General features: G+C 44.1%; 1 protein-coding gene across 1 annotated transcript in view; it reads left to right on the top strand.

Moving 5' to 3' along the window:
- Positions 1 to 23,105, top strand: part of FAM135B (family with sequence similarity 135 member B) — a gene marked incomplete at both ends in the record, with an annotated part of 166,943 nt that overhangs the window by 51,384 nt on the left and 92,454 nt on the right. The window contains one exon of the mRNA XM_079722706.1: positions 21,968 to 22,107. Coding sequence (XP_079578832.1) covers positions 21,968 to 22,107 — 140 coding nt within the window. The remainder of the gene's footprint in view (positions 1 to 21,967; positions 22,108 to 23,105) is intronic.

Below are 23,105 nucleotides of genomic sequence, written 5' to 3'. Positions count from 1 at the left end.
AAACCTTTCAAGTTTTCCCCTGACACACGCCCTGGCTCAGCCTGGACTATTTACTGTTTCCCTCAGGAAGTAGTTGCCTCTGCTTGTTCTGTGATACCTACCAGATGTGCTTAGCCCACCCCCTCTGTTTTTTCTTGTTTATGTCCTACTATATTACCAGATCATCACATTCCTCTTCCTATTTACACAAGCTTTTTATCTTCCACGTAAGAGTGACCTTGCTTCTTAGAAGCTTCCCATATTTTATCTGAACATTCTTTGTAATTCTTACTGCTTATTACCATGTATTCATGTTGCATGTGCACCAGTGTTCCCACTAGTGTGCAGGCACCCAGAAGTAGGACATTTTATGCATCTCCCTTTGTCTGTCCTCGCCTTTGCTTCTTTGCTCCTACTTCTCCTTTAGTACTTTTCTTGAAGTCCATTTCCCCCAGGAAGCCTCCCCTGAACTGGCTGAGTGCTGGTGCCTTTGCCTTGTGGCAGTCATCATGGTGTGCATGTATTCCTGTGAAAACCACTTGACTCCTCTCTTGGTCCCTGCAGCCTAGAACTCAGTGAAGGTGGGGACCATGCTGTTATGACTCCTTTCCATTCTTAGCGTGTGGCCCAGTACCCAATGCCTGGTATCCATCAGGGACAGCACTCATGTGCTATAGATAAGGAGACATTGCCTCTATAAAATTGTAGCCCTGAAGATTCAGTGTCAAAGCCACCGTGGGAACCTGCATGCCAGGTTCCTAGACCAGTGCCCTTCCTACTAGACTAGACTGTTCTCACCTTGGAGCACAGTCTGAGAAACCCATCCCCTGGGAGCCTTTACTGTTTTTGGGTGTCAGACTTCCTTGGGCTTGTGCATTTGAGGAGTCTGGGCAAAGGGCTTCTAACCAAAGGGATGAACCAGCCATCCTGGGATTTTAGAGTTGCATCAGGAGTTGTGAGGAACTATTGTGATCTAAATCTTTCTGGTTAGTTCACTTTCATTGAGAAAAGACTCCAAAGATCATTGCCTTGAAGTCATTGAAATAGGAACCAGAGAAAATAGACTTAAGTGCGAAATACATCAGAGTTTTAGGGCCAAAAGGAACTTTAAAGATTAAGTGGACACAGAGCACCGAGCTGCTCTCCCTGTGCTATGCGGCTGCTTCCCACTAGCTATCTATTTTACATTTGGTAGTGTATATATGTCCATGCCACTCTCTCACTTCATCCCAGCTTACCCTTCCCCCTCCCTGTGTCCTCAAGTCCATTCTCTATGTTTGCATCTTTATTCTTGTCCTGCCCATAGGTTCTTCATAACCATTTTTTTTTAAATTCCATATATATGTGTTAGCATACGGTATTTGTTTTTCTCTTTCCGACTTACTTCACTCTAGAGGGGTGGGATAGGGAGGGTGGGAGGGGGATGCAAGAGGGAGGGGATATGGGGATATATGTGTACATATAGCTGATTCACTTTGTTATACAGTGAAACTAACACAACATTGTAAAGCAATTATACTCCAATAAAGATGTTTAAAAAAAAAGAAGGTACCAGTAGGCAACATGCAAAAAATAAAAAAAAAAAGAAAAATTAAGTGGAAACCTTACAGACCCAGAGTCATTAAATGAATTGACTGAGGTCGCTAGTCAATGGAAAAGCTGCTGTTTTAATTTAAGAACTTGAAATCTAATGAACATTTTCACGATAAGTGATTGTTTTTGCTCCATTATGAAAAAGGCCCTCCATTTGCAGTTTGAAGAGTCAGAAATTCATTTAAAATTCCTGAGTTTTAATTTCCCCTGGGGAAGAAGAGGCCTGTTTTTTTGTTGTTCAACCAAATGGCTCAAACAGCGTGAAGCTCCTAGCATGGTAAGTGGCACTCTTGAAGCAGTTGACTCTTTGGATTCTGTACTCCCTTTTTCTGTCGACAATGTCCTAATTGTCCTTGGGAAGTGTCCCTCTTCCATCTTCTCAGCGGTGTGGCCTATTGATTCCCAGCTTCAGGCCTGGCTTTGATGGGCTCAAGCAATCAATATATGCCTGGGTCCTGGACAAGGACCTCCAAGGAGGGACCTGTCTTCTCTCTCTAGCCTCCTGGTTATTGGGGTGCTAGGATGATAATTCTGAGACTGCTGTGCCCATGGTCCCATTGTACAAAGAGCCTTGGGATGTCCACTGAACAGTCAAAGGGATGTGGAGAAAGAGAAAGCAGAGAGGCATTTAGGGTTTTGAGTTTCATCCCTTGGCCAAGGAATCAAGCCATACCTGAAGCTAGAGCTACTATTGGATTGAGAAGTTTTCTTTCCTGTTGAAGACAGTTTGAACTTTCTGGCCCTTGGAACAGCTGTCTCATGAATACAGATGTTTAATAAGAATTTCCTTAATTCCTCTTAATTTAAAGTAAATGTCTTTGAAGACTAGAGTAGACAGTCTGATGTCTCATAGTCCACCTTGCTTTAAGAATCACTGATTTAGTTCCGTAAGGACCTGCCAGACACAGGTTTCTCCACCAACAAGATTATAACCCCCCAGGTTGGGGAATTTGATGTAAGTCTTGGTCGCGTCCATATTCTCCTGCAGCACTTGGCACAAGTAGGCACCCAATAACAGTGCATTTAATGGATGAATGAACAAACTTAATTTGTTTCCCACAGGGTTCACGGGAGCTAATGGTAGAAGAGAGAATAATAAAGGAATCAACATTAATTGGCCATCTCATTAATTTGCTGCATAAGTAACACCATTCTGTCATTTTAACAATTTCAGTATTTTATGAATTGGATTACATAAGTGATCTATGACTAAATTTTCCTTGAGCACGTTACAAATCAGGCTACAAATATTTTTGACCACTATCCAAATGTGAAACCCCACCCATCCCCAAAGAAACCATGGCTAACTTGCAGGTATACATTCTCTGCATTTCATTTCATGTTCTATTCACCAAGAGATAATGGGTAGATTTTGTTTTTTTCTTACTTTGACAAAGTCTGTTCACATATGCAGATGGAGACCGAGGTGTGCTGTGGTCATCTTACACCTGCGCCTGAGAGTTGATTGTGTTCATCTCTTCCCAGGTTTGGTGACTTCATGTGGGTAGCTTGAAACTGGCCATGGAGGGGGTGGAGGACTGTTTGCACCAGGAAATCAGCAAACATTACAAATCAGTTCTGTTTGGAAGACAGTTTTTAGACTTGTATTGGCACACCACTGTTGGGGGGCATTTGTACACAGTGACGATTCAGACAACATTGCTGTGCATGCCTCCTTGTGCGAATGTGTGAGGACCTGCTCTAGATGACAAAAAGCCCTGTTGCTAAAGCATCCATCGGGCATGCAGATTTAAATGAAAGAAAACTGCCAGAAGGCGTTTCAAAGTTCCAGTTCAAACTTCCACCAGCAGTTCATGAGGATATTTCCCTGCACAAATCTAGTATCTTGTTTTGTCTGCCTTTCCCTAATCACTTTCCTTTCATGTGTTTATGAGCTATTCTTATTTTCCCTTTTATGAATTTCCCATTTACAACCTTTGCTGCTGTTTTTGGATAATTTGCTCCTTATTGATGTAATGTTGTCTCCTACCTCCTGCTCAACACAGCTTTGCTCATGATTCCCTGATGTATCATGTAGAAAATATCTTCTCCTAGTCTGTAGCTTGTCCTTTATCTTTGTTTTAGACAAAGTCATGCTAACCTTTGGAGTCTGATGTTTCAAAGCTTTTGCTTCTCAGCTTAAGTTGAGCTTTCCTGTCAATCCAACAAATAGGGATGTATTCTTCCCAACAATCTATGGATATAATCAACAGTATTCCCAGTTATAGCTGGGGAAACTGAGGCTTAGGGAGGAACATGGTGGGATTGGGATTTGTATCTGGGTCTGTTTGGCTTCACCATCATTTTCACGTGAGCTAGTGTTCCATGCTGCTAATGGGGTGCGACCTCAGGGGTCCTGTATCAGCAGCTCCACACACCTCCCTGCTGGCTCCGCCTGCCCTGGATCTCCATCTTGTAATTGGATGTGTTTCACTCACATAGACTTTCCCTGCTGGGATCTTCTTGTCACACATGTGGTTCCCCTGAGCTGGCCTTAAAATGGCACCAGGTCAGCTCTCCCTACAGATCTCATGTCTGGTCCATACATAATGTCTCCTTTGCCTCAACAAATTCTGAACGCCTACGCTTATCCCAATGCATTAACCTCCCTCCTGCTGCATGGAGTGGCCTTAACTTTCTGAAGAGTCCAACATGCACTGGTCCTCTGGTCCCCGAACTGGACGGATCTGTATTAAGCTGTTTGGGCAGGCCCTCCGTGCTTGGATGAGAGGAGGTGACACCGCTTTTCTCTCCTCCATTGGAGGTGGTGTACATAGACACTGACTTCATAGCAACAGCTTTCTGCAAACATCTGTATGTTTGTTCTCTCTAAGATTCTTTCTTCCCTCTCTACCTGACGCCATGTCACTCCTCTAATGAACTGAGGAATTTGGAGGCGTGGTTCTCATCCACTCCCTTTGTGAGCCTTGCTTTTGAGTCTAACCCTTCACATTGGTTTGTAGGGTCTGTTGTGGCCACTGTCAAGCTTCAGTTTTAATAGCCCATAAGATGCCTCTTTTCACCTTTAGGTCATATGCTTCCCGCACCCCAAATTAAGTGTGCCATATTCCCTTCTGTTTCTCTTTTTGTAGCATTTATGACGTTATAACTGAATGATTACTCGAGCATTTCTTTTTTTTTTTTTTTCTTTTGTGGTACGCGGGCCTCTCACTGTTGTGGCCTCTCCCGTTGCGGAGCACAGCCTCCGGACGCGCAGGCTCAGCGGCCATGGCTCACGGGTCCAGCCGCTCCGCGGCATGTGGGATCTTCCCAGACCGGAGCACGAACCCGTGTCCCCTGCATCGGCAGGCGGACTCTCAACCACTGCGCCACCAGGGAAGCCCCTCAAGCATTTCTTTTCCCCCCTTTACCACAGTATAAGTCCTAGGAGGACAGAAACTTGCTTACTGCCATGACTCACACACCTGCTGTCACAGCTTTGTCACTCAGTGCTGAGGTGTGGAGTCCACGGACTGATGGATGGATGAAAGAATGAGTAGGTGGATGACAAGAATTTCACGTCACTTCCAGACCTCATTGAGAGATGCTTTCCCTTTCATCTAAATTCTGTTTGAAAGCTTCACCTGAGCACACATTCTCCAGTATTGATTGCCTTGGTTTAGAGCAGTTTGGTTCAATATTGTTAAAGTTTAAAGCGTGATAAAAGCCATGACTCCTGAAAATGAACGTTCTTGTTTATCTTCATTGAAGTCGATGCACTTTGCCTCAGCCTTCTGAAATATGTGCCAGTGGATGACCCATAGTTTCATGGATTGGTAGCAATGGCACTAATAAATTTCTATTGATATTGCAACTGAATATACCAGGCACTGTGCTAGGTATTTTGTAAATACTATTTTGTCAATTCTCATAGCAGTCTTTGGAGAAAAGGATCTCTGTTTCCATTTTCAAAGGAGGAAACCATCTCAGAGAGTTTATAAATCAGTGGAGTCAAGGAGTTGGGTGTTTCTGAATCATTGCCACAGTTACAGTGCTAGTTTTGTTTCAAGTGGGTAACTCGTTTGATGATTTTTTGTAATGATCAAATGAGAAGGAAATGATTTTTAAAAAGATATTAAAAAGTCAGTAAGGGTGGGCTTCCCTGGTGGCGCAGTGGTTGAGAGTCCGCCTGCCGATGCAGGGGACACGGGTTCGTGCCCTGGTCCGGTAGGATCCCACATGCCGCGGAGCGGCTGGACCCGTGAGCCATGGCCGCTGAGCCTGCGCGTCCGGAGCCTGTGCTCCACAACGGGAGAGGCCACAACAGTGAGAGGCCCGCGTACCGCCAAAAAAAAAACAAAAACAAAAACAAAAAGTCAGTAGGTTAGAGTCTTTATCCATTATTTCAAACCTAAATATATATATTTTAAAATTTCACATTCAGCACATTTCTATCAAGTAGATAGTTCTGTTTGAGCAAGAAGAGACTGTCTTTCACAGAAGACTTGGTCTAACGTAGGAGATTATTCAAACAGTCAAAGTCATTTTTACACCAACTAATATCACAGTACTCAGAGAGATGCCTTGTGTTATGAGGGCTTGTAATCATGGGTTTGACAAGATTTAGGGCGATGAAAGAACATTCTCTGGGGAAAGAGATGGGTGAGCAGAAGTTGGCATGATCCACAGGGAAGGGAAGGGCCACTCCAGGCAGAAGGAGTCGGCACGGGCCAAGGTGATGCAGTGACAAAGGGGGACGACAGGCCACTGTGGCTATGGAAGAGTGATCAAGGGAGCCTGGAACGAGATGAGGATAAACAGGGACAAACTGGGTCTGAGGACTGTATTAGGGCAAAAAAGTGTTTCCTGTATCCTAAAAGGAATGGAAAGCTACTGAAAGAGTCTGAGCAGGGCAGCAGCTTGATTCTATTTGTGTACTGAAAATATGCTTCCTTGGAAATGTTGTAGAGAGACAGACCAGAAGCAAGGTTGAGCAGAACGAAGGCCATTGAGCTACCCAGGTGAGAAGCCAGGTGAGCACGGGCAGGTTGGTTGGTGGTTGAGATGGAGAGATGAGAGATCACACCAGAAGGTGGAGGGAGACAGTGACTCCCAGATTTCTGGTTTACACGACAAGGTGGCTCATAGAGCCATTTACTCAAATAAGGAATGTTGGAAGAGAAACCAGCATCTTAGCTTTTTTCTCCCCCTCTAGTGGTGGTTTGAAACATGTTAACTACGTGCTGCCTTTGAAAATCCAAACAGAATATCTCAAGTAGGCGACTGGACTTCAAGGTCTTGAACGTAGAGGAGAAGTCTGGGTTAGACACATGGATTTCATTGACTGGCTAAGTAGTGCATTCCGTTTTATGTACAGGAGTTGGAGAATGCATAAAACAGGCCAATTTAGTGCTCTCATAGGGCTTACATTCTGGTTGGAAGAGAATACAGTCAATATGACTCCAGCAGTAACTTAAGTAAAACAAACCGTTGTAAGGGAGGTGGGGAGTGACACTGAAGGCAGCAGGGAGGTGACTTTGATAAGGAGGCAGACGAAAGCTACCCTAGAGTCAAGAGGAAACTGGTGGAACTTGATTTCACAGAGGCCACGGGAAGGGGATAGTTCAAGGAGGAAGCATTGACCGACATTGCAGAAAGTTTCTGAGAATTCAAGTACAACGTGCAGTAAAACTTTCCTGGACATCTTAGTGACAGCTAGCACATTCATCACCTTGATAGGAGCTCTTTGGGTGGTGATAAGGGTCCAGAAACTAGATTTTGGGGGCACTGAAGCGTGAGTCAAATGATGAAGAAATGGAGACAGCCAGTAGAGGCATTCTTTGGGTAAGCATCACTGCTCGGGCAAGGAGGGAGAGAGAGTGATAGCCAGGAGGGCTGAGAGTTTTGGCTTTTGTATGTATTTTAGTTCTAATGAGAGAAAGTTGACTTTGCTTAAAATCCGTTGGATATATATGGAATCTAAAAAAAAAAAAAAAAGGTTCTGAAGAACCTAGGGGCAGGACAGGAATAAAGATGCAGACGTAGAGAATGGACTTGAGGACATGGGGAGGGGGAAGGGGAAGCAGAAGCGGAAGCTGGGATGAAGTGAGAGAGTGGCACGGACATCTATACAGTACCAAATGTAAAATAGATAGCTAGTGGGAAGCAGCTGCATAGCACAGGGAGACCAGCTCGGTGCTTTGTGACCACCTAGAGGGGTGGGATAGTGAGGGTGGGAGAGAGACGCAAGAGGGAGGGGATATGAGGATGTATGTATATATATAGCTGATTCACTTTGTTATACAGCATAAACTAACACACCATTGTAAAGCAATTATACTCCAATAAAAATGTTAAAAAAAAAAAGCCGTTGGGAAGGATCTAGTTTAGAAGAAGTTAATTACGTAAAATAAAGAATGGAACGCAGGGAGATGCAAGAGGGAGGGGATATGGGTACATGTATATGTATAACTGATTCACTTTGTTATAAAGCAGAAACTAACACACCATTGTAAAGCAATTATACTCCAATAAAGGTGTTAAAAAAAAGGGAAAATCATTACAGTCATTAAAAGTTTACTTTTTCTCAGCCCCAGTCATATGGCTGCTGAGATGAACTACATGACTGAACCTCAGGACACTCAAAGAGACATTAAATAATGAGGAGATGAGGTGTGATCACGAGGCATGTGATGCTGTGGCAGCCCAGCATGCAGTGGGGGAGGCCGACTCTGCCGGGAGGCCCAAAAGGAGAGCTGCCCCCATCTCCTGCCCCCAGCTCATGCCAGGTGGGTGATGGCGGCTGTGGTGCACATCAGCAAGTTTGCATGATCACCTCTGTGCCAAAGTGGAGATGTGCAGAAAAATGAGCCCGAGAGAAGAGACCATCTGGTAATTGAATCTAAATCTGCAATAATTGATTCTGAGGACACAGACCTAGGTGTGCATTGATTTTGGAGCCCACTGGCCAAGCCTTGGCTGACACCCAGGCAGGTGCTGCTGCGACTTTCAGATGCTGTTTATAGAATTTGCTCGGACACAAAGGCATTGAAACAGCCTTGCAAACAGTCCTTCACTGCCCCAGTGAGCACCAAGGGAGGGCGTTGAGGGGCAGGAGGAAGAGCCCTGGGCTGGATTCTAGGTTCCACTGCTAGTTCTGCCCTTGGGCTGGATTCTCCATCTTCTTGAGCCTCCCAGTTCCTATCTGTGAAATGGGTTTACAGAATTATGTGATTTCCTTTTAGCTAGTAGTCCCCACATGGATGTGTGGATTCTCAGACTTAGGATAGTGGCTCAGATGAAAAAGGAAAATTTGTCTTCCTCAATGAGGACTCAGTCTACCTTTGGAGATAACCAGGCTAATCCTCTACCTATTACTTTGCCAGAGTCTTATTGAGCACCTGGTTTATTCAAAGCACTCACCTAGGTCACAGGGAAGACACTCAAATGACCATCCTATTGTCTGTGCTTTCAAGTAGCTTGTAGAACGATGGGGGGGGTGCATGTGGGTGAGGATAAGGTGATTCCAAGCTGAATAAAGTAGAAGGTGGAATACACACAACAAAGGTGCGAACATGGATAAAACGCACTGTTAATAAAAATAATGACACCAATCACTGTCTTATCTAACTTTCACGATAACGCTTTAGAAGAAGAGGTTTTTATGGTTAGTTTACACATGAAGGACATTAGGCTCAAAAAGCATAAGTAATTTGCAAGTGGAAAAATCAAAACCGCTAATTTGAAAAGATGCACGCACCCTAATGTTCATAGCGGCACTATTTACAATAGCCAAGATATGGCAGCAGCCCAAGTGTCCATGGACACATGAATGGATGAAGAAAATGTGAGATACATATATATATAATGGAATATTATTTGGCCATAAAAAGAATGAAATTCTGCCATTTGCAGCAATGTGGATGAACCTAGAAAATATTATGCTTAGTGAAATTACTTAGAGGCAAATACTGTACTATATCACTTATATGTGGACTCTAAAAAAAATAATACAAACAAATGTATATAGTGAAACAGAAACAGATTCACAGGTATAGAAAATAAACTCGTAGTTACCAGAGGGGAGAGGGAAGGTGAAGGGGCAAGATAGGGGTATGGGATTAACAACCTATTTTATATAAATAGATAAGTAACAAAACTATGCTGTATAAAACAAAGGAATTATACCCATTATCTTGTAATAACCTATAATGGAGTATATACTATACACTATACTTCAATAATTTTTTTAAGAAGACTAAATGAAAAAATGTAAAAAAAAATTACAAGTGAATGGAGAGTCTGAACTTGAATGCAGAGCTGATTTCAGAGCCTGGGCTACTTGTAACTACAATGAATGGGAAAATCTCCATGAAGAGGTGACATTTGCAAGGAGACGCAGGTTTTTGAGATGAGGATGAGGCTATCAATTCATTAAAAAAAATATTAATTGTGTTCTTTTACGCCAGGCTCCTTGCTAGAAGCTAAGAATGCAGTGGTGAGGGATGTATTCCGCAGGCTCAGAGGAGAGTCACACAGAACTTAACTGCACACGACAGGTGTTCTAAGTCAGCTGCTGCAAACTGCTCTGGGGTCAGAGGAGAGAGCAATGATCTCTGCCTGGGGCATTGAGAGCGTGTCTGAAGAAGGGACGAAACCAGCAGGGTCTATGATGACTGAGAAGAAGAAAGCTTAGTGGGAAAAAGGTCATAGGAAACAGAATATTCAAACAGTATTTATAGATTACCGACTTTGAGCAAGCACTGTGCTAGGACGTCTGAAAAGTATCAATAACATAATTTATATTAGCTTTATTAGCTTTTATTTCTAATCAGAAATAAACTTGTATTTGACATGGTAGAAGTCACTATCAGCCAGTAACTTCCTCCCCCGAAAATAATTAAGAAAGTAGTTAGAACATTGAAAAGTAGTGTTCATTTTAGCGAACCATAGACGTTGCTTCCTGTGATCTAAGTTGGTACTCATGACCATACCATAATTAGAGATTATAGCTGCATTTTACAGAAAGCAAAGTGATGAAAGGAACATCACGTCCTTGTGATAGGGAAAAATCGAGGCACTAACCCAGACCTCTTAGCAGTGCCCCTCCCCCCCAAGTCCCAGTGGTCTAAAAAGTTCTCTGACATTCCTCACGCCATCTTGCCATATCTCTGAAATTGACCAAACACCCATTGATCACCTGTGATGGGTTATAAGTGCACAATTCAAAAGGTGAAACTATTGGGGGAAATCATGACATTTATTCATGGGAAGAGAATGATAACGGCCTTCTTCAAGAACAGGGACTGTCTCATGTCCGCAGATCCATCACGGACCCTGGAATTCTCAATATTTTTGATGCATGGGGTGTAAGCGTGTTGAGGGGGTACAGTCAGAAATGGAGCATCTTCCGAATGCTGAGTGAACGTGTAGGATCCACATTCCCTCTAGGCTGCGACGGTCAGAGAAAGCTGCTGGAGGGGAGAGTGAAGTGGGCCAGGAAGACGGGGAGGGAGCAGATCCTAGCTCAGTCCCTCAGGGTCCTACTCCCTGCAGTGTCAGCGCCACATGAGTGGGTGCTTGCCAAACACTCCAGCTGTGCTGAGACTGGTCCAGTTGTAGGCTGGAGCTAAGAAGTTCAGATCAAGGACTATCTCAGAGTTGGGTCAGGGCATGGGGTAGACACACTTGTGTCCTGCATTTGCTGTGTGGGAAGTTGAAGGTCAATTACTGGGTTCAGCCGCTGCCAGGTCTGAGTCAGGGTGACCCATCGGAGTCCAGAACTCTAAGGCATGCAGACCAACTTTGAGAGCCTGGGGGTATCTAGCGATGGAGATGGTTTGCGTTGGAGAGAGGAGAGCTGGCCCTGGGGTAATTTCCACGTCCACGCATAGATGCTCCTGTGGCACTTGTTGCAGATGCACAGCAGAAGGACAAGTTGCTGATGCAGGGAAGGGGGAAGTAGCGGCTGCAAGGCCACCCATGTCCTGGAGGACAGGCGCTTAGGTTCCTCTGGGCTGACACTGAGTTTAGAGGGAGAAGGAGTGAGATGAAAGCATGGGGCTTCTGAGGGGCAAAAAAATAACCCCTCTAGCTGCAGAGACAGGTCTCAGCAGAGAGGCTGGGCTGCCCGGCATGTGGTTTGGAGAAACCATGTTCATTTTAATGAGGGGCGATGTTCAGCCAATGCATCTGGTAGGGGCAGTTGTCAGGGTAGCCACTGCCCTCAGATGCCTAAGCTGCCCCTCCACTGGCCAGTTAGCCTGGTCCCTCTCCCAAACCCTCGCATTCCCTGTAGTCCATAAGTAAAGGATTTGTGCCTGGCACAGCAGATGGCCTCCAGGACACTGGTCATCACTGTGCCTGGCATGCATTCTGATTGGTTGGTGCCTGTGCTAACCATTTGGGGTATGTGTCCTAACAGACAGGGGTGTAATAGAGGAAGGTGAGGCATTGGAGGAGAGTCCAGGGGAGAATGGCCTTGACTGGGGGCAGCTCCACTCATTCACGGCTTGGGGAGGGGACAGTGGTGGGTTCAGCTCTTGGGGAGAGCTGGGGCCTGGGGCGCAGCTCTGTCTCTGGACTGGTCAGTCTTGGCTCAGCCATAGCCATGGGGCTGATCTTCTGGAGGAGACTTCCATCTCTGTGGAAGAGAAAGGCAGAGTGACCGCCTGTTCTTACCTACTCAGCAGTGCCTCTCAGCACTCCCTGATAATTTCCTAGCAAGTCACAACTGCCGCCTACATTCTGTGGTCTCCCGTTAAGGCCAAGGTCACCTTGGGCTTCAGAAGGGCTCTGTGCTCCTTGGAACATGCCAGGCCCATGACTGGGTGGGGATGCTGCAGCTCTTACAAAGATTTGATTAGCTGCAATTGTGCTATACTTAGTTCTCCTTGGGAAGCATATGGCCGAGGCAGATGGCTCGGGAAAGTCTGAATCACATAAACAGGGCTCTCTGCCTCCCATTTGCTGTGTCTGATGACTTTTTAACAGAATGGGTTTCAGAATTAGAAGGTGAAGCCTTGGTTATACCCCTCTCAGAAAACCCCAGGCTGTGTGTTTCAAGCATACTTAGCACTGGCTGTTTGTAAGGGAACAGGATAGGTGTGGATTCCGGGTCATCTTGAGGACATAGCAGCAAACAGATCCCTGAGCAGCAAGCTGCTTGAGCCCAGATTCAGTTCACTTCCACAGATGTTTATTAAACATTGTTGACAAATTCTCAGTGATTGGACCACTTGGAGCCTTGGTCAGTCATGCGTTTGATAAATATTTGCCTGACCTAGACTTCAGGAAAAGACCTGGCTGTATGCTAAACCCTCACCTGGACTACAGCTTCCAAACTGGTCATTTAGGGCCAATTCAACCATAGTAGGTAATTTAGCTTTTATTCTAAATGCAATGGGGGGAGGGTGGTGATGAAGTCTGGTTTATATTTTATATGAATAGACTAAAGAGTAGTAATAGTAGAAGTAGAAATAAAGTTTTCCATATTCTCTATTGAGAGAAGATTATGAAGTGACCCAGAAGGGATTCATCAGAGCCGCATTTTGAATGTAAACCCACAGGATTTATGGAGGATTGGGTGAGAGGGTAAGGGAGAAAGAGGAATCAAAGATGACCAGGAAGTGTTTTACTCTTTGTGGTTGAGAGATTGGGGTAGGGTGCTCACTTCGGCAGCACATATGCTAAAATTGGAACGACATTAGCATGACCCTTGTGCAAGGATGACATGCAAATCGTGAAGCGTTCCATGTTTTTGATTCACTTTGTTATAAAGCAGAAATTAACACACCATTGTACAGCAATTATACTCCAATAAGGATGTTAAAAAAATTTTATAATACCTAAAAGCAACAGGAGACTGAACAACAACAAAGTTAGCCAAAAAAGAAAGAGTACTCTTAAGAATGATAATGTAAAAAAAAAATGATATAAAAATGAGGACCATTTTTTCTTCCATTATTTACCAATAATAAAATAACAAGAAGTACTCGATTAAAAAAAAAAAGAGAGAGATTGGGGGAGGGACACAACCAAAGGTTCTATATTGGGTATGTAAGTTTATGGTGTGGATTTGACGTCAAAGGAGTAATGTTGAGAGGGCGGGGGATCAGGTCCACTCAGGAGAAAGGTGCAGCTGGAGTCAGGCATTTGGGGGTTCTCAGCTTGTGAGTGGTGTATAAAGTCTTGGAAACAGCAAGACATAGATGGAGGTCTCCAACACAGAGGTGGGAAGGGCAGGTGGAACCATCCCAGGGGGAGCAGGGAGAGGAGAGGGAAACCATGAATGTAGCTACTTTCCATCAGCAGGCAGGTGGGGAGGGGGAAGGGGAAGCTGGGACGATGTGAGAGAGTGGCATGGACATGTATACACTACCAAACATAAAACAGATAGCTAGTGGGAAGCAGCCGCATAGCACAGGGGGATCAGCTCGGTGCTCTGTGACCACCTAGAGGGGTGGGATAGAGAGGGGGGAGGGAGACGCAAGAGGGAAGAGATATGGGGATGTATGTATATGTATAGGTGGTTCACTTTGTTATACAGCAGAAACTAACACACCATTGCAAAGCAATTATACTCCAATAAAGATGTTAAAAAAATAAAATTAAGATATACAGTGTAAAAAAGAAAAACAAACCAAAAAAAACAAACAAAAAAATAAAGAATCTTCTTCTTGCCACCCTGCTGAGTCAAATCATTATTGCCATTTTCATCTGTGAACAAACTAAGCCTGGGAGGGTTAACATCTCACTGAAAGACCCCCAGCTATAAACAGGGAGATTCCTGAAACTCTGTCTTTCCAGGCAGTGCCCACTGCCCTGCGCCAAGCCCGCTGTCTTCCCAGGATCAAGAAACAATTGAGGATTCCCTTTCCGCTTCCCTCGAGAGTTCAGCTAGCAGCTGCTAGAATTCCACTGTGGATAACGTTTCATCGTCACATCAGCTGCACGCTCCTCTCCATCCAGCAGTATATTCACTGCCATTTCTCCGAGACCACCTGTTAAATGTTAGACTCTGTGCCTGGTACACTCCTAGGTCATATCATTCAACCCTCCCAACCCTTGAACTCCCATCCCCACGTCACAGGGGCAGAAACCGAGGTTCAGACCAGGTAAGTTCCTTGTTCACAGGTGCGCGGTGTACAAATAGCAGAGCCCTGAGGAAATCCATGTCTTTGAACTCCAATCCATTTCTTGTCGTTACAAAAGCATGAGGGGCAAGGCCATGGACTGGACTCTGTAATTAGAACACAAATGGAAACACCTGAGACTGCACAGGGGTTAGGACCGATCGGAAGGAAGCCCAACAGGGGAAGTCTTGGGCGACTGGAGTGTGTTAGAGGCGGCCCTCTGGCCTTTTACTTTAGAAATTACATAGCAGTGCACATTATTGGCTAATAAAGTGTTATCAAGTGCTAGCCTGACTGGGCTCATTCTAATAGGTGAAAAGGGTTTATAATTAAGTAATTAAGGCCACTCAGTGTGGATGGGAGGATGCTCACGGCTAAATTACATCAGCAGCCCTTGTTCATTTTCAGGAATTTAAAGGGTATTTTTTTCTTCCCTGTATTCTTTGGTTTAGTTGCCCTCCTTCTGCAAGTATGAATTTCTGCCAGGCCATGGTCTCTGCTTTGTAACTCGAGTTTTCTTGCAGACTAAGATAGGAGTCAGACGTCCTGGGAACTGGAGCTTCCCCCAACATAGGGAACCTTCCAAAAATCATCCCTTTGTATCCCTGCCTTCATTAATAACTAATTAATTAATTATTCAGTGCATATCTGAGTGAGTATAATACACAAGGCCTGCTGTTCCATCATGCTAGGACTTCAGTTCTTTTCCCGTGAAACAGAAGTGATGGAGTAACGTGAGTGTGGTGAGGAGAGAAAAACGTTGGGAAGTATTGCACTAAACATTGCAGGCTAGCCCTTATTGTTGCTGTACCATCACCAGTGACTGGTATTATGTCTAACATTGTCTATGGGGTCGTTTAGTTAAATAATAAATGAGTAAACAAACTCAGAGATGAAAGAATGAAAAGAAGCACATGATTTGGAGTCACCATTCTACCATCTACTATTGACACATTTGCTGCTGAGGATGTAACTTAACCCAATGATCCTGAGTTCCCTCATGAGGGGAATGAAGACTTTCATACCCAAGGTCAAGTGAGATAAGGAATATAAAGTGCCTGGAACTCAGACCAACCAATCTCAGGCTAACTTTTGTAGAGCAACGTGAAATGAGCAAAACGGTTTCGAGTATGTTGCATCTTACAGAGAAGTGACTTTTTCAAGCCATAGAGTTAGAAGTAACAACATCTGTGCCCAAACCCAGTTTGTTGTACATAATTTGCTCCCTCAATCAAAACTGTTAAAGTAGCCTATATAAGATGTTTTAAATAATGCAATGTATCTGGAAAGCTGAGAAATTCGTTCAGACAAGGAGAAGTCTGTGGAGGTGAACAATTAAGGGACTACTCATCCCTACTCCATGGATAGATGTTCCAGACAGGAACACCCCACAAGGAACCCTATGATTGTTTTTGTTTTGTTTTCATTTACTTTGTTTTATTGAAGTATAGTTGATTTACAATGTTGTATTAATTTCTGCTGTACAGCAAAGTGATTCAGTTTATGTGTGTGTGTGTGTGTGTATCTATATATACATACATACATTCTTTTTCGTATTCTTTTCCATGATGGTTTATCACAGGGTATTGAATATAGTTCCCTGTGCCATACAGTAGGACCTTATTGTTTAGCCATCTTGTTGTTTATCCATTCTATATACAATAGTTTGCATCTGCCAGTCGCAAACCCCCACTCCATCCCTTCCCCACTTCCCCTCCCCCTTAGCAACCACAGGTCTGTTCTCTATGAAGGAACCCTATGATTGTTGATTACTGAATCTGGTTTTTTTTTTTTTTTTTTTTTTTTTTTTTTTTTTTTGCCTATGACTTGATGCCTAGTAGGTGATTCATAAGAATTTAATGAATTAATTAATATATTTTATAGCAAAACCCATAGAAACATATTAATCTGGAGATATGGTTAAGGCTTACACTCATCTCTATGGGCACTAAAACAAAATATTCAATATTCCATGTACAGAAGGGTCAAGTAGCAAGTAAGAAAAACATTTGCTTTCTTTCAAATGGCAATAAAAATGACAACTAAAATGCAGCCCTTTATTGATGTATCATCCATCTGATGCACTTCAAAAATTGAAGGTGCCAGTATGTTCACAACTCTTTGGATATTCCACAAACGGGCTTGTGTCTCTAAATGCCCTGTTGGCAGACGTGCCAGCGTGCCTCCCACATCTCATATTGTCCAAGAAGCTCTGAGATTCCACAGTGGACCAGGGTCCTTTTCTGAATGCCAGGCTAGGAGAAAACTGGGTTGCTAGGTCCCTTGCTCTGGGCTTCTCGTGGCCATGCTGGTGCTCCGTTAAAGGTGATTCTCTAGAGTTCTGAGAAGGCTCGTCCTCTCAATGGTGAACTTGCTTCTACAAGCATCCCTACAGACCTCGTGGGCACAAGCCTCGGAACCCCAATGCCATTGCTCTACAAAGCACAGCCTTTGTGCCAGGATAGATGGGTCCACAGAGCTTTTCAGGTCACCATGTAACAAAACCAGCCTTCTGCTTACAAACCCCTTGCCCGTGGGCCACATCCAGAGTCATCATTTCAGGCCCCAGCTTTCTTCAAAGTCCTTCTACTTCCAGGAACAAGTTTTCCATGCCTGATCCACACAGTGTGTTAATACCTCCTACATTAGGAAAAGTCTGTCCCAGTGTAACAGACCTCCTCAACTTCCAAACTCCAGAAAAAGTCATCGAGATCTTGGTCTCTTTGCTCCCAGAATTTCCTCCTCTCTCGAAGCAGACTGTTCCACTTGTACTCCTGTGATAGGGTCTCCAGGAAAGGTAGCCGCCTTGATGGAATCACAGAAGGCCATGCCACACCTCTCTGCCCTGGCAGTGAGTGTGCAGTGGCCTTACCAATCTGACAAAGCTTATGTGATACTGAAGGTCATTCTGCTCATTCTCTGGAAAAGCAGTGAACACCTGCTTCAGGTGGCTTTTGTCTTCTGCCTACTCTTTGAAACAGTTAGAAACAATAAACCTTGGCTTCAAGGTGACTTTCTGTCCTTCCTCTTCCTAGAAATAGCCAGACAGTTATCTAGTGTAAAGAGTCATCATCATTATCATCTTCATCTTACCAGGAAATCTGCTTGGGTTTTGAGAATTTCACAGTTATACATACACCTCTTTAGTTCTCATCTCATCTGAGTCTGACATTCATCACGTAAAATAAGCTGGGCGTGACTCTTGCTTCACTTAAGCTCCTATTTACTGTCCTGCCCAAGGCCACATAGCAAGAAAGTAGTGGGGCAAGTCTAGGACCCCTATTTTTGCTTTGCTGAGGAGATCCTGTTCTAAACCATATAAACTCCAAGGTTCTGACCTTGAGTTGCTCATAATCTGACTTGGCTTTTTCAACTTCCATGAACTCTAATGTTTTGGAAGTTTCTCCCATATGAATGTGACCTGGGTTCGAAGAAATGCTGTGATAGCTTCTTAGAATCTTTGTTTTCAAATAGCCCAGACCTCACCCAGCCGTCCTCAGGCCTGGAGGGCTGGAAGGGGTCCCCCAGAGTTTTGACTGCTTAGCACAAACCTGATTCTCTGGGGAGCTCCTTTGTACTGGCAGAGCCATGACCATGTTCCCAGAGTGGGAGTGAGATTCAGTCTACAAGTTAATGCCCATGAGAGCTCCCTGGCTTGGACTCTGGGGTAGAGGGTCCATGTCAGATAAGCAGCACCTGTGCTTTGTAATATGTGCTCACAGAGCCCCCTGGGGCTGGAGGGGGCTCTCAGCAGAGGGAAGGTAACTTGAGTTGTAAGCATTTGGAGGCACATAAGATATGCAAAGTATCGGTATCACTCATTTAGGGGGAAAGAAACAGCAGAACCTAAAAGAGTTTTACTCTTGCTTTCTGGTTGGAAGTTCCAGATTAGACTGTTGGGACCGTGGGAGCCGTGGACGAGGTCCTCTCTCTCATCTGCTCTGCCCCCGTTTTTCTACTCCCCTCCTCTTCCTTCTGTCCCCTTCTCTTGCCCCTCCCACCTTCTTTCCATCAGACTTGTTTTCCCTCAAGGTTCTAACTCTCCTTTCAGATACTCATCCATGGTATCAACCCTGACACATACAAAAGAAGACAGATATTTAGGAAGACTAAGCGACACCTTCTCATTGGACCACTGGTCTGGTCTCCAAACAATAAGTAAAAACAGTCTAAAGATAATCTTGAGGTTGATCCATGTTGCTGTAAATAGCATCGTTTCATTCTTTTTTAATGGCTGAGTAATATTTCATTATATATATATATGCACCACACATCTTCTTTATCCATTCCTCTGTCAGTGGACACTTAGGTTGTTTCTGTGACTTGGCTATTGTAAATAGTGAAGTAAGTCAGACAGGGGAACACAAATATATAATATCACTCATATGTGGAATCTAATTAAAAATGATATAAATGAACTTATTTACAAAACAGAAACAGACTCACAGATTTCAAAAACTTATGGTTACCAAAGGGGAAACAAAGAGGGGGGATAAATTAGGAGCTTGGGATTAATTTACACACACTACTATATATAGAGTGGATAACCAGTGGGAACCTAAAGTATAGCACAGGGAACTCAATGTTCTATAATAGACTATATGGGAAAAGAATCTGAAAAAGAAGGAATGTATGTATATATATATGACTGAATCCCTTTGCTATACACCTGAAGCTAACACAACATTGTAAATCAACCATACTCCAATAACATTAAGGAAAAAAAAAGTGTCAGAATATTTGAAATAACACTTGGGATATACCAAGACATGTTCTTTTCACCAATGTAAAATTACAAAAGGATAAAAAAGAAAGATGAGTTTGTGATTTCAACAACAACAAAACAGTTTAAAGAGAAAAGTGGCTTTTTACCCCACTGCTAGGAAGCGGCAGCCTCCCAAGGTGTGAGCAAGGTCTTTCAGAGTAGAGAGAGCAGGCACTGCCCTCACCTCTAGGTGCCCGGAACCTGGTGCATAAGAGGGTGAGGAGAACAAGGTGTGAACGAGCGCCCTCTGTCTGCCAAGGAAGGTCCTGCAAATGAGCCAGTCATAGAAAGTTCAGGAAGTGGCCTTGCTGAGGGGAAGAAAGGAAGCTTTCCTTCAGAATGTCAGGAAGAGAGCCAGGATAATGAGCAAGGTGTCCAAGTGTGGGCTGTCATTGTTGAAGAAGGAAGGATCCCAGTGGGAATAAAGCAGGCAGGTGCTGTCCCAGTGATGCCCACAACCCCAGAGGGTGTCTTGTGATCAGTGAACCTTCCTTTGCAAGGAGGCACCTGTTTTGCGCCCTACTTACTAGTGATGAGAAAATGCCACAGAAAGTCTCACAGGGCATCAGAAATGCCTTATCCTGGGCTTAATGAGGCACCTTGGGATGCCACGATCTTCTGTAAATACTGCTGAGTCCTGTGATCTAGTTTGTCAATCTGCTCAAAATCAGAGGAGCCCTGTCTCCCATAGATATGTAGCCGGTGGAGATGTATTCAACAGAAAGTGCTACGACCTTTCTCAAAACACAATGAAAAAGTCATCCTACCGCATTTTGCATGCCTAGAACATGCTTGATCTTCAGATCTTGATTTATCTTTTCCTCTTCTGTCTACGCTGATCCCAGAAGGTCAGTGTGTGGAGATGCCTGTTTTTCACATGGAAAGCCGCTGTTACAAGGAGTGATGTCACTTGCCCAAGAAGGCAAGTGATTGAACTGTTTTGCTGGCTGTCCCTCCAGGTCCTAGACGGCTCAGTGTTGCTCTGACCTTCAGAGTATTTACCCCATCCATCCTCTGCCACGTTGTCGGTCTGGCTTATAGATCAACCAGGCCTTGACAGTGATAGAAAAAGGGCTGGTGCAGCAAATAAAAACAGAAGGGCATTTGCACGCAAGGATCACTTCTGTTGAAAAGCCACATCAGTTTGAATCCAACAGGTCTAAATAGGGCTGTGTCAGGCCAGAAATTTTATCTCCTTCATGATGAAGTGCAAATTGGAGCATGAACATCTACGCAGCCTTGGAAACGACCTGGGATTTTACATTTCTTTTTCCCTACTCTGAAGCTACAATGCAGGTGTTAAGTGTCACTGTGCATGGGGAGGTGACAGTAACCCTTTGTCCCTGTTTCCAAGGGACTGTTCCAGCCAGCTGGGGACACTGCACTAGGCACTCAAGCTGTTTTCCTTTTCTGGTTGGGCTTTTTACAAATTCTCTTGCTTCCCTTTGCAATCACACTATTTCCATTTTTCAGTAGAGCTGTATAGCATACCTGTCTTTTGCTAGGAAATGGGTGCATTTTATTCATTCACCCAAGACGTCTTTTCTCAGTTGTTAAGTAGGTGGATGTGAGGATGAATCCACACAACGCCTCCTCCTATAGCGACTGTCATGACACCTCCCTCCTCTTCTTTGAGGCTTGGTCTCTTCATCTGTGGTGAAAACTTACCCTAGCAATTTTCTGTGAGGATTAAGGAAAGAAACACATTTGAAAAGCACTTTGGAAACTGTGAAATACCACTTGGCCATTATTATGAATGAGTTATCTTTACTTTATATTATATAAATAGTACCATTATTTATTTTAGAAGATTTCCATATTTTTCCAACTCTGCAGTTTGTGTGTTAAGTGATTTGGAAGAATTCACCCATTTTCTCTTCATAGTAGCCCTGGTCAGTGGATGCAGGAAGATCTCTTAACCTCCTTGAGTAGGTTTATCTTCTTGAAATTCAACTTAACTTTGAGACAATGTTTAGGGATTAAGGTACATTTAGAATGCACTGGAAGACATGGGATTGAGCAAGTTCCTTAGAAAACTGGATATCTAATGTAATTAGAATTAGCACATTGATCTAAAACAGAGCATCCTTCATATCCTATGTGCTGTGCACACAACACTTTCAGGAGAGAGAGATTCTGTGGACGCTAGGATATCCTTGTAGAAGACCAATTTCTGTTTTTATCTCTCTGCTTTTCTCATTATTTTCAGGAGAGGGGGATTATGGAAGGCTTTATGAAGGAGGGGTTATGTGAGCAGGTAAAGAATTTAGCGGGTACTAATTTCCAGCCAAGGAACACTGCCCACTGCACGGCAAGTGATTTAGCCGAGATCCTATGACTTATAAAGGACTGAAGAAGGTTCTTTCTGAGATGCCAGCCCGATTCAGTGACCATAAATCTTGTGTGATGGAATCACATTCATCTGTGGCTTTTGGTCTTTGGGAATTGGAATGCAGTTTGGGGCCACTGTTTTCCTTGAGCTGGACTGACCCCCAAGGAGGCCGCAGATCCAGGCCAGGACGGGAGTCATGAGCTGCTACTGGTTCTTGTTTTGCAGACAGCGGCAGCCTGCACTCAGCCTGTGTCCACGAGAGCACTGTGCACAGCCGAGTCTTTCAGATCTTATACAGGAACGAAGAGGTGCCCATCAACGATGCCGTGATCTTCCGAGCTCATTTGCTCTTAGATGGTGAAAGGGTAAGTCCCGGAATCTTCCACCAGCCACGAATGGCTGTTCCCTCCTGTGCCTTTTGTATCCAGTGCTAGGAGAATGGGACGTGAAGGAGACATTGTACATTTGCTCTGAAATCTGACAGATTGGGACTGGGGATTTCAGAGCGTTCCTGCACCTCCTGATTTATTCCTTTTTGTACTCACGCTTTCGTTCATATACTTGCTGGTTTCATGTTCCAAGCGGGTCCCACTGACTAACTTGCTGACTGTCTCACTCATTCCTCCTTTGCCCATTTGCTCGTCTTTCTGGGCCTCCGTCAGCAGGTCAATCAGCGGGTGTTTGCTGAGCATCTGCTTTGTGCAGGGCTTGGGGCAGGCCCTCGGATGATGGGCAAAGCTGAAGAAGGTAGCAGGGTGATCCCTCAAAGGATGGATGCTCCATCAGAAAAACAGATATACAGACAGGCACTGGTAGCTGAAATGCACTGTGCCAGCTGCATGTGCAAAAGAACAAGGGGCACCAGGGTTGGAGATGAGCTCTGTGGGAGGACATCAACGGCTTCACAAAGGAGCTGGCTTTGAGATGCTGGGACTAAGAGTTCATCACACTAAGAAAGAAGAAGGGCATCCAGTACAGGGGGGAACAGCATGAGTCAAGGCCCAGAGGTCTTGGAGAAAGTTGATTGAACATTTCCTATTTATGAGATTAACATCTGATAGTAACCTGATATTAACATCAGATGTTTCAAAATTTATGGTTACTGGGGGGAAAGGGGAGAGAGGGATGAGTTGGGAGATTGGGATGGACATATCCACACCACTGTATATTAAATAGGTAACTAACAAGGACCTACTGTAGAGCACAGGGAACTCTACTCAGTACCCTGTAATGACCTATGTGGGAAGAGAATCTAAAAAAGAGTGGCTATATGCATATGTATAACTGATTCACTTTGCTGTACACCTGAAACTAACACAACATTGTAAATCAACTATACTCCAAAAACATTCAAAAAATAAAA

This window comes from Hyperoodon ampullatus, assembly GCF_949752795.1.
Source record: "Hyperoodon ampullatus genome assembly, chromosome: 17".
In the NCBI taxonomy this organism is placed as follows: domain Eukaryota; kingdom Metazoa; phylum Chordata; class Mammalia; order Artiodactyla; family Ziphiidae; genus Hyperoodon; species Hyperoodon ampullatus.
The sequence above is the reverse complement of the archived record's forward strand: the minus strand, read 5'-3'. Positions and strand labels throughout refer to the sequence as shown.